We start from the raw sequence: 11674 nt of genomic DNA on the forward strand, positions 1-11674 counted from the left end.
GGGGCCCCTTGGACTTGACTAACTCTGCCATCATCTATTTGCTACTTTTGACTGGCTGAAAATTAACATAATAATTAGTACAAGCCAGTGATCTTTTCCCCTTCCCTGTCCCCAGGTTTTTTCCAGACATACAACACAAGGCTTTGTTTCCATTAAGCAGAGTTCTCCAGGCTACCTCTCCTCATGCCATTCCCTTGCAGTATCTGTCAAATCAGATTGCATTTTGCTTAACCTTACATCTGAGGACACTGCCAGAGAAGTGTGGTAGAGCCTGTTCCTCAAGTCCTTGGATAAGGGGTTGTGAAACTGCTCCATTGTCTTTGCACATTTTAATAATAAATCAGATGGCTGGAAAGCAGTCCTTCGCTTGAGACAACTCATGCCCTTGAGCTTTGAAATGCAGGTCTTAATGACAGATAGATAAGCTTCCGAGTTGTTAAAGTCAGCTTCTGTATTTTACAAGGGTATTGGCAAATATATATATTTTAACATTCCCATCTAGAAGTCTCTTGAAGGATTTACTTTCACTGTCATGGCAGATACTTTAACTCCCCAAGCCATTTAGGTAGATAATCAAGGTACTTCACACAGCTGCTGCTCTGGTGAAATATTGATCATCACAGAAGGTTCTTTCTGTTAGTTTGATTACAAGGCAAGGGGGCTTTTCATTATGAAAGGACAGCCTTCATTTAGAGTTAGGCTTGTCATTAGCATTTAACAGGAACAGAAGGTGCCATATTGCAAGGTAGTATTGTTTTTTCATCTTTAGTCTTGAAGATGAGCAGCCAGCACTGCTTGTTTGGTTTCTGTGATGTTCCAGTTCCTGCTTTTCTCTTCTGGAGGGCCAAGACAAGCCGTGTTTGAACCTAGACTTCTCCCTGCCACCACCTTCCTTTTAGTCTTTGCTGTTGCCAGTGAATCACACTACAGGTTTCCCTTGCTTTATGCTGTACATACATTCCTAGAAAACAGTGCATAACTCAAATTCGCACAAAGGGAACCCACTTTACAATGTAACAAATAGGGATATGTTCCAACATTTCGACTGTACTGACCCCCAGACCCATTTCTACCACTTTTACAAGACAATTTTGGTACTCACCAACAGCAGACAGTACACACAAGTACAGGGTGCTATCATAATGAGGATGGCAGCTACAGAAACATGCATCGTAGACAACAAGTGAGGAGCACAGATCCACGCAGGAGACTATTTTGGTGTGCGTCACTCCCACAATGCACCACACAGTAGCTGACTGTGGGCTTCCACTGCACCAATCACATGCGAGTGAATTTACCTTGCATATAATGAATTTTTGGTATAAAAAGGGTCATTGCATAAGAGCGAATTTGCACATATAGAACCTGCATAAAGCAAGGAAAACCTGTACTTCCTCTTATCAGATGTGCAACTGGTCCTTCGTTGGACCTTTTTGGATGAACCCCAGAACTTCTAGGGACACAGAGATAGCATGGTGGCAGGGAGCGAGACCCACAACCCAGGCAGCCTCCCTTCCTGTCCCCCTGTTCCTTCTGAAATATCTACATGTATACAATATATTGTAAACTCCCTGATTTCAGCCTGTCAGAGGCAGACATTCATCCTAGCCAGCTGTTGTGTACCTGCTCTCCTTTCAGAGAGCCCTGCTCCATTGGCTTACTACAAATAGCAAGACAAATATTTTCATGCTAAATACTTTAGTAGAGCTCATAAGTGTCTTGGGCACAGCTGAGACTGGGAAAGGGTTTAGGGGACCAGCTAGTTTCCCCACCCAGGGTCTGGTGCTGTAGTGGGGCTGGTTGTAGCATGCTTGAAAGCAGCCTGGGTAACTGCTTACCATGGGCCAATAAACCATCTTCCAGCAGAGAACAAGAGCGGCCATTCTTTGCCAGGACGACAGAGGGGAGAGGAAATATAGACCCACAGACAAGTCTAAGATAGAGTCACAGAGCCCCATCCCGCTAGGTACTGTGCATTCTCAACTACCAATGGCTGTTGCAGGGGAAGGAGGGATAACCCTTTTAGGGCCAGAAAGGTTTGCTTGACACTGTTTTTCTGGGAACTGCCTCCTTCCAGAGCACTGAGGGAGACTCCTTGGAAGATTTAAGACAAGACAGGGGAGGTAGGAGCACAAGTAGTCAGAGTAGGATTTTTATTCACATGCAGCATTCTGACATACCAACTGATTTCAGGGAGCACAGGGAATTTCAGTAGCACGTGTTTCGGGGGAAAGTCTTCAGCACATGCTCCTTGATAACCAATTTCAGGCAAACCTTTCTGGCACTAGAAGGACCAATAGTTCTTCCTCCCTGCCAACAGCAATCGCTATTAGAAGACATTTCCCCATGGCCAAACTACAGTTTCTTTCCACTGCCACAGTATTTCTCTACATTGCCACATTCTGACCCCTCACTTACTATGCTGCAATAGCTGGTACTTTACCGTCTTTCCTGGGGTTACTGAGAAAGCTTTATGGTACCCCTCCAATGAATCCTCCAAGCACAATCAACTTTCTTTCTATGAGCTAAGGCTCAAGTGAACCTCTGAGGTCAAAGGCAGCTGCTGCCATACTAGGTCAGTGCCAGTGGACTTTTTCAGTTCCTGAATATTTTGTACAGTTCATTTAAAAAACAAGAAACCCCAAACCGTTGAACGGATTCAGAACAATTTTAAGTGCTCGTGCTGCTGATCGTTTGTGTGGGTAGCAAACAGAAATCAGAACAGCAAGCAAACTTGGCAGTAGGTCTTTTCTTAAATGCACATTTCACTTGTCATAAATTCAGGGCCCGGGTCACTTAAACATGTTGTATAAGCAGCCCTCTCTTACTGCAGGAACTTCTTCAGTGTTGGTATCCTGAACCTATTGAACAAATGACTGTTGGTTAAAGCTGTTCTTTTTTCTAGGAACACTGGGGGAAAGAGAAGAGGTTAGGGTTGGGGTAGGCAACCCCCAGCATGGGTGCCCAAGCATGGCACACGAAGGCATTTTGCTTGACACACATGCCTTGGGGCAGACGGCGAAGGGGCTGGGGCTGCACTGCCACAAGAAGGATTGGGTCTCCTATGGCTCTCTCACTGTCCATCACTGGCACTCCCACATCTTAGAAGTTGAGCTTGCACGTGTTTTAGCACTACCCAAAAACATTGGTGACCCCTGGGTTGGATCGTTTCTCCTCTTGTTCCGCATTCTAATCTCTTTACACCAGTCTGTCTCTCCTGCTTAGAAAGTTTTACCAGGACACAGTATTATCAGAAGGGTCTTGAGCAGCTTAACAGTGAACCTGCAGCATTGGAAGCGCTAGGTGCGCCCCCACTGAGAGTGCACAGCATCGGATTGATGGACAAGAGTAACCGTGTTGACATGGCAAGAGCACAGGTAACAGCTGTGACCCTTCAGCATGGCTCTGTAGCAGTGGGGATAGGGGTGAAGAGGGGAGGCCAAAGGTCAGATTATTTTTAGAAGTGGGAGACTTAAGAGCAGAAGCCCCATTCAGAGCCCAGAGGGTTTGTGCCCCTTATTCACTTATGGAGGCTGGGGGTGGGATCTTCAAAGCCTCTGGCTCTGATATATGGTACTAGACAGAATAGCAAGAATGAGTCCGTCATCTTGTTATGTAAGCTAGCAATTTAGGATGACAAGAGACCTGGTGAGTCATTGAACGAAGTACCTAGCTACCACAGGCAACTGGGTCAAATAATCCCCTTAATAAACTTGAAGTCCATCTTGAAAGTTGTCATCTTCATCTCCACTGCTTATTTGGGAGGCTGTTCCAGACTTCATTCCTCCAGTGGTTACTAACCTTTTTCTCAATTTCCAGCCTCAGTCTATACTAAAAGAGAATGTTGGCACAGACTAACTCAAACTACCTCTTCTCTCTTCTGGGCATTTAATGTGCTCTGTAAAATGCAGAGGGGTAGGCACATACTTAAACAAGCCAATGTGAGCTCTCCATTCCTCCGGTCATCCCAGAGCTCTTCTCTGCACATCTATCTATCCATCTTGAACAGGGTTGACCAGAATTGTACATAGTGTGTAGGAGGTAGTGTTACTTGTACCCTGTATGGTAGCTTCAAAGCTTCCCTATCTCTACAGGAAATCCCTCACTGATGCAACTGTAAAATTGCATAAGTAAACAATGTCACACGGATTTTTTAGTCAGTCAAGATGACTAACCGAGGCCTTTTTCCTCCGCTCTTTCCAACTGATGAGGGACTGTCTTATAGCAGAAGCTCTCATTAGTCTTCAAGTACAAACCTCATGCTTTGTTCTTCTAAAATTTTAACCTATTTCTATTAGCCCAGTTCTCAAGGCCAGCTAGTTTGTCCTGTTTGATGTTCTGGTCTTCCCGTTATTGCCCATGCCCCTTCACATTGTCATCAGCAAGTTTCATGAGCACCTTTTTCCTTTCCATGTCAAGGTCATGAACGACCAACATAAAATAAACCCAGTCCCAAGACAGGTCCTTGAGAAACTCACCTTGCCATCTCTGTTTAGCCCAACAGCCCTTTCAGTTCAGCCCATTTTCATTTCCCCATTAGTCAGCTCCTCACCCACTTACAATCTTTGCGCTATAACCAACTTCTCCAGTTTAACTAAATTTCTCATCTGCTACAGTCCAACTAGATTAAGTCTCCTGCATTTCCTTTGTCTAAAGAGGAGGATCAGTTATCTTATCAAAGAAACTGATACTGGGATAGGGTAGCATGATCTGTCTTTGGTATAGGTCTCACTTTTTATCCTGTTTTCCTTGTGCTCCAAGTCTTTAAATTATTTGTTTCTTCACAGCTCATTCTAAAACCTGACATCCTGTTGAAGGAAGACTAACAGGTCAGTGGCTGCCCAGAATGCTTCTCTCATCTTTTTTCAAATGCAGGCAGTAGGTTTGGTTGTCTCCTGATGTACAACTCCCTATTTAAACTTAATAAAAATACTTCCGACTGATGAAAGAACTGGCACATGAAATCACAAATCCATTCTGGGATGAAGAAGCTTATCTAGTGCCCCGACTTGAGCCCAGCAAACTCTTTTGAGTTTTGCCTCCCTCTTGGATATGGCAATGCCTGTATGTGTATGGTCTCATTAGCCATCCTGCCCATGCATTGTTGTTCATTTTCCATTCTCCTTGGGGGAAAAAACAAAACAACACACACAACCAAAAAACTGAGGCCAAAGTATTCATTTATGTTTTGGACTATGCCTTAAAAAGAGTGGTGAAGGAAAAGGAACAGTGTACCTACTCATAGTTAGGTATTATATAGACAGGCAGTTTGAAAGGAATTTTCCTTTCCTTCATAAGACTTTTTTCTTCCTGCTTGTTTTTTTTTACTTAAAGCATTGCCTACCATGGGATTTTAGGCCATTAGGTTAACTACACTATTACAGAGCCACTGGGTAAAATTTTCAGAAGTACCTCTATGATTGCAGCATCTAAGATCCATAGATTTTCCTTGGGACATAGGCATCTACATTGCACCAGTATGATACACACCCCTACAGTGACTTCATTTGAAGTCACAGCAAGCCACACTTGGCATGTTGTGTCTACACCAAAGCTTTGTATCATGGGTTAACTTCAGTGGCCAAAGAGAAAGTCTAGATGTAGACAAGAAAGGTCTAGTCTTCCCTGCCTTTGTTGGAGGTTTTCAGTGTGAACCCAAGAGCTCTCTCAGTAACTGTAAAGGAGTACAGGGTGTTTTGAATCAATACTTTTCTTCCAAATGTAGGGCATTGTCATTACAGGGTTTTCAAAGGAACTTTAAAACCATCTGGATAAAATCCCACTCTTCTTCTCCTTGCAGTGAGATTTTGCACTCATGTCAAACTTCCTGGTTCTCCAAGTGTTCTTAGAGAAGTGGAGGCCAACCTTTTTGACAGGTGTGCCACAAACTAAGCCCTGCACCTCTTTGAGGACAACTCTGATCCCCTCCTCCTGCCCAGTCTGCTAATCTGCACCCTACCCTCTGTCCTCCAGTCCCTGCCTAACCAGCCACTGTGGTGCCTGTCATCTCACCGATCTGCTGCATGCCATACCCAGGAACTGCCTGCACCATTTGTGGCAGGTTAACCACCCCTGCCTTAGAGCCGTCTAGGCAAGACTTCAATTTCTAATAAAAACATGAAGAAAACATCAAGCCTGCTCCACCACACAGACTTCCCCATTTGTAAGCCACCTTAAGAGTGCTACTCAGGTTTAAGTGAGTCAAGAGGAAGTCAGACCTTTTTATCTTCCATCTCCTAAGCCATAAACCAAGAACTTTCTTCTCCATCTCATTCTCCAGCCATAGTAGCTGGCTAGAACACAATGCAAGATCCTTAGTACATCAGCCTGTGAAAGATATCTCTCCACTGCACTCCCAAACCCTGCCAGTTGGACCCACTTGAGAAGGCTTTACACTTTTATTTCTGAAGGCACTACAAGTTAGCCTCTTATTTTCTTCAAATATTAGACTGCAAGTGCTAGCAGGAGGGCAGCATGCAACTGTAGCTTGGTTTATTTACCATGTTAATGGTAGCATTCAGAGTTGCCAGAGAGATTTGGATGCACTAGTCCATTCATTTTAATGGAGTCCTGTTTTGAATCTCTCAACCTACACACTTGTAATTGTCATAAACAATTACATAGACACTTGTCATCTGGGGATCTTCAAGTATTTACAAAGATGACATGCTTAAAAAAAAAAAAAAAACCCCAACTAAAACACAGCACGAGATGTCCATTAAAAAGAGAGCTGAGGTCTTGAGAGAGAATGTTCCTTTACCATCGGTTTGTACACAACAAAGGTAAATCATCTCTGCCCCCCATCCACCCACCCACCCTTTAAAGTTTAGTGAAGCAGAGAAGCACCAGAACATCCAAATTTAAGTTACAAGAGTAAGATTGTTTTAGCATCTTCTTGACTATGAAAGAAACAAAACGCTCTTTTCAGCCATGTGAATCAGTGAAAAGCTTTCAGCAATTTTTTTTTTTTTTTTTAAACCACCTGCAGATAAAGATACCAATATCTGGAACCAAATCAACGGGGTATCTCTTCATCAATTCGGAGAGAGATACTAACAGGTGTGTATGGAAGGCGGGGGCGGGGAGAAAGACATATGTTGTAGTTTTGGGATGGGAGAAAACAGGGGAAAGAGGACAAGACATTTGATTCAGTTATTAGGTATTATGAAAATAAAGAGGAAATGCATTTGAAGAGCTTCTGAAATGCTACATTTGCAGGCTGTTAGTGACAGATTATGTTCATCTCTAGCTAGTCTATTTTAGATGTCCTAGCCATTGAATACAAATCAGAGGACATCGGGTCAAAATTGCATGTCCAGTACTCCCTTCCTTTAAATGTAACCATAGGCGGTGTGTGGGGGGGCACATGCTTCCCCTGACAGGGTTGCCACCACTGGCACCTGCAGGAGCTTACCAGCTCCAGCCCCATCGTCAGTGCCTGTGGGTGCCCCCCAGACTTGGGAGGCAGCAGGTCGCCCACGACTGTAACCCACTATTGAGTGTATAAAGTGGCCCACTGAATCAAACTTAACCTCTTCCCTTCACCCCATAGGAAAATGCAGAGATAAAGTCTGGTTATCCTTAGGTATTACAATATAACTTGCACTGTTCTCAGATTTTAGGAAGCCCATGGAGGTTAATTGCAGATCACATCATCATTTTCATCAGTTCCCCCAAAAGATGAATTGGGCTCAGACAAAAGCATCACCTCTCTACCACAATATATAAATCCATATTATGGATCTAGTGGCTTGAAATGCTTCCAGCAAATTGCCCCCTTAAGGCCAAGCTGATTTCTAAGAATTAATCAATAATTAAGAAATTATTTTATATATATCAAGAAGTCTCATCTCTATGGATTATTAAGAAAGGTTTCAGAAGATTAAAAGTTCTCTCACATGCATTTGTTCTTAAAAGTTGTCAGAAAACATTTTGTGCTCAGTTTACCCAGTGCTTTGCCATTTAGAAATCCAATAGTGATGCAATTCTGTTTAGCAGCAGCCAGCCCTACAGTATTATTTTTAATCTCATGAATAGACAAGGAGGATTTACCATATTGCTCTTAAGAACGTGGGAAGCAAAAATATGAAGTGCATCAGTTAAGGCACCAGCCAGCACTTGGACAGTTCAGGTTCCTGTTCATCTGCTCTGCCATGGAGCGTGTCCCACCTTGGGTAGGTTACTGAAGATCAGCTCCTCCAAAGTCATGAGTGCTAACCCCCTTGATTTCAGTTTGCCTACATCCTTCTGAGAAGCCAAGTCTTACTCTCTCCATTCCTCAGTTCCTCATTTGTTCAATGGGAATAACAGCACTTCCCTACTCCTTAGGGATGTTGAAAGGATAAAGACTGAGACACTTAAATGCTAAATAGAAGTGCCTAAAACAGATGAGTTTTAAATGTGCACATCAGAGTGCCTGGGAAGCATACTTTAAATGCATTTTTCAGGAACATCTTTGCCACTAGAAAGGGGGCAAAAACATGGTTCCTGCATAGTTACTGTTGGTAGTACTGATGGACTCTTCAAACACCTAGTTCTCAATTACTCAAGAGCGAATATCAACTGTACCTATGCAACCCTGCTATGTAGTTGGCTTGTCTACACACTATATATAAAAAAAAAAACCCTTCAAGTAGTTCACAATCTCCTTAGATGGAAGATACTCCAGACTGCTTACTCTTAGACTCAAGGCACCCCTCAGAAAATGCCAGCTTTTAGTTTTCACTCTTTTTTACGACAACCTTTGGTTGCAAAGATCAAAAAAGACCACAACTCAGAAGATTTTTAATACTGTGGATTCCTGTTTGACATCTCTGGGTTTATCTTGTGAATCACATTAGCACCATTAGGTTAGCAAACATTTCATGGCACCATGTAGCACCCTCAACAGGATCTGAAGGTACTCTGCCCTGGGGTGCCACATCACCCTGGTTGAGAATCACTGCTTCAGGGTGGCCAACCCGCAGCTCCGGAGCCACTTGCAGCTCTTCAGAAGTTAATATGAGTCTCCTTGGATCTTTGCACAAGCACCTGGTGACTTTGGAAGCTGGTCAGCATGTGCTTGTGCAAAGGTTTGTAAACATGATTCACAAGATGAACCCAGAGATTTCAAACAGGAATCCACAGTGTTAAAAATGTTCTGACTTGTACGTCTCCTCGAATCTTTCCACATCAACTTCTGAAGAGCCGCAGGTTGGCCACCCCTGGTCTAGAATGTAGGAGAAACAGACACAGCACAGAGGTGCACATTTTCAACCACAAAGTAACGTAGGTGTGTTTAAAGTCTATTTCAGAAGCGATGGTTCAGAGACAAGTGCTTATGAAAAACGCATCCTGGGACCATCCTTTAAACTAATGCTGACAGTGCTCACAAAAATGAGCTTGGACCAGAGCTTTGAAGAGTGAAAGGGTGTCCCTTTGTGTACTGCATCAGTAGGTCTCGCTCCCTAAATTACTCAGCTTGTTCTTAATAAATTGCTTCTTCCTTTTACCCTCATGTCAACTTCATGTTCAGGAAGAAGGGGATGCCAAAGGCTTCCAAGCTATAATAATCCTTCAGTAATGTGATCTGGCTCCACAGGCAGAGACAACCTAGGCAAGGGCTGACTTGCCATACTGAGAAACAGAAGCGTCTAATTTAAAAGCATTTGAAAACTTGGATGATAGGTGCAAGTTTCTACAACTAAGACTTGGGTTTGTTTGTTTGTTTGTTTTTTAAAGGAAAAACATTTAATGTGTTAAATGATTTAGTTCTTCCTTCCTAGTATTTAAAAATTTATAAATAGATTTTGCCTCAATATTAAAATTAATCAATTAAAAGTTAAATACTTTTTTGTTTTGCATCAGCTGGTGTCTCCAGGATGTCACATTGAAACTCAAAGATGGCCATAACATTCCAGTATACCGTTCACCTATAGAGAAAGCCGATGGGCAAGAGGAATAGACAGAGGCATTGGCTTTGCAAGTCCTGTTAACTCGAAGGATCTATTGAGTGGTTACATCATACTATGTATGTTTAAAACAGTCACAAATGGATACTTTACAGCCAGTTCTCTCTAGTGTTGGATTCTGTGTTGGCATCCTCTTAGCTTCATTGATTTGTGTGTACAGGAGCAACCCAAAATAAAGATTTTACAATACTATTGTTCCAAAGTAGTTATGCTGCATCTTGTATGTGCTGCTATCCTGAATGCTTCTTACCACAAATAAATTGCTGGTAGATTTTGTCCTCTGATGAACCTCAAGCTGGACAGCTATATTGCTTTCTCTGGGGCCAGGCAGTTAGTCAAATTGTACAGTTCAGATTGCCTGACATAATTCCTCACTGTAACAAGCGAACTTATCTAGAGCAGGACAAAAGCAAGCCACTGAAGCAAAGGCAAGAGAAAAGTAGCAGAGAGAGTGTGCATCAGTGATGAAAGTTACTCATCATAATACTACATTTTAATAAAGGCAGGCAGGGTTCTTTGGGTAGAGGTACTATCTTTTATTAGACCAACTGAGTAGTTGGAAAAGAGAGTCCTTAGCAAGCTTTTGGGCGCAGTCACCCTTCGCCAGGCATTTTAATAAAAGCACTTGACAGCCTCCATTATGATTAACTGGAATATCTTAGTTATCAACGCTTTATATTAAGGTACAACATCCACTGTTAAAAGAGACTTGAGCAAATGGCTCCACAGTTGTATGTTAGAAGATGCAGATTTTGCTGATATTTAACAATAGATGCAATGGCAGTTAACCGACATGCAAATTAAAACTCAGCAGCATAAGAAAGATGAGGCTAATGATCAGACATGAAAAACACCTTTCGAGAATTGCAACAGTTCCCTGCTCTTGTATTCCTTTGCTTTCTAGTAAAGTACTGCAAGTAGCTAGTCCATTTAGGTACCCTGAAGCAACACAGGAGCAACGGGATGTCCCAAAGTTAATAACATCACAAGTCAGCAAAGCTGCAACTACATGCATTAGCTTAAACAAGATTTGATTATTGAAAATGGACTGCCAAACTATGATTGACTCTTCAACTAAAGTTTTTTCCCCTCCATTTTAACCTATGAATGTAAAACCTAGTAGTTCAAGGGGCAAGTCCTAGTAGTTCAGCCAATTAACAAAGGTGGACAATGAAACCCTGCTTATGGACACAGATCACTTATGTAATTTAATGCAAGCTATAGAAACTTGCAATATTTTTTAACATTTTAACTCCTAGGTCTGGGACAGAAGTTTCATAAACTGGTTTGACCCAAATCAGTTCAGTCTGATAATGTTTCCAGCCAGGTTTATCTTAAACCAGTTTTGGCCATTTTGAACATGGTTTAAGTGCACTGAACCTCTGTCGTGTTATAGAGTTGAACCGGTTTCTGATCACTTAAACCAGTTTACGTGCAACTTCTGTCCCTAGCCCTAGAGCTTGTTCAGTAGAGAAGGTGGATCACATACACATTTCAGAGATGTAGTAGAGAGCCAGAAGTGACAGCCTCCCAGAGCTCAACTAGCAGGAGCTGTTACACAACTGTTGTTTACTACATGAATTTGCTTGTTGTAATCTGAACACCACACCTCAGTTGGGAAACCAAGGTTGAACCAACCACCTCTGTCAGTGGAGCTTTTCATAGCCGCAGAGACTAAAGGGCACAGGAATCTTTCAAGGAGAGAGGAGATAGCTGGAGAGCGC

At 42.6% G+C, this 11674-nt stretch overlaps 1 protein-coding gene across 12 annotated transcripts in view; it reads left to right on the plus strand.

The window, feature by feature from the left end:
• Positions 1–10142, plus strand: part of LOC102370122 (cytochrome c oxidase assembly factor 1 homolog) — a 58624-nt gene extending 48482 nt beyond the window's left edge. For all 12 annotated transcript variants that reach the window (XM_025194473.1, XM_025194477.1, XM_025194474.1 and 9 more), the window contains 3 exons: positions 3226–3377; positions 6989–7059; positions 9847–10142. In XM_025194473.1, coding sequence (XP_025050258.1) covers positions 3226–3377; positions 6989–7059; positions 9847–9943 — 320 coding nt within the window. In that variant the 3' untranslated portion in view covers positions 9944–10142. The remainder of the gene's footprint in view (positions 1–3225; positions 3378–6988; positions 7060–9846) is intronic.
• The last annotated feature ends 1532 nt before the right edge of the window (positions 10143–11674 follow it).

The sequence above is a fragment of the Alligator sinensis genome, unplaced genomic scaffold (assembly GCF_000455745.1).
Source record: "Alligator sinensis unplaced genomic scaffold, ASM45574v1 scaffold1467_1, whole genome shotgun sequence".
In the NCBI taxonomy this organism is placed as follows: Eukaryota; Metazoa; Chordata; order Crocodylia; family Alligatoridae; genus Alligator; species Alligator sinensis.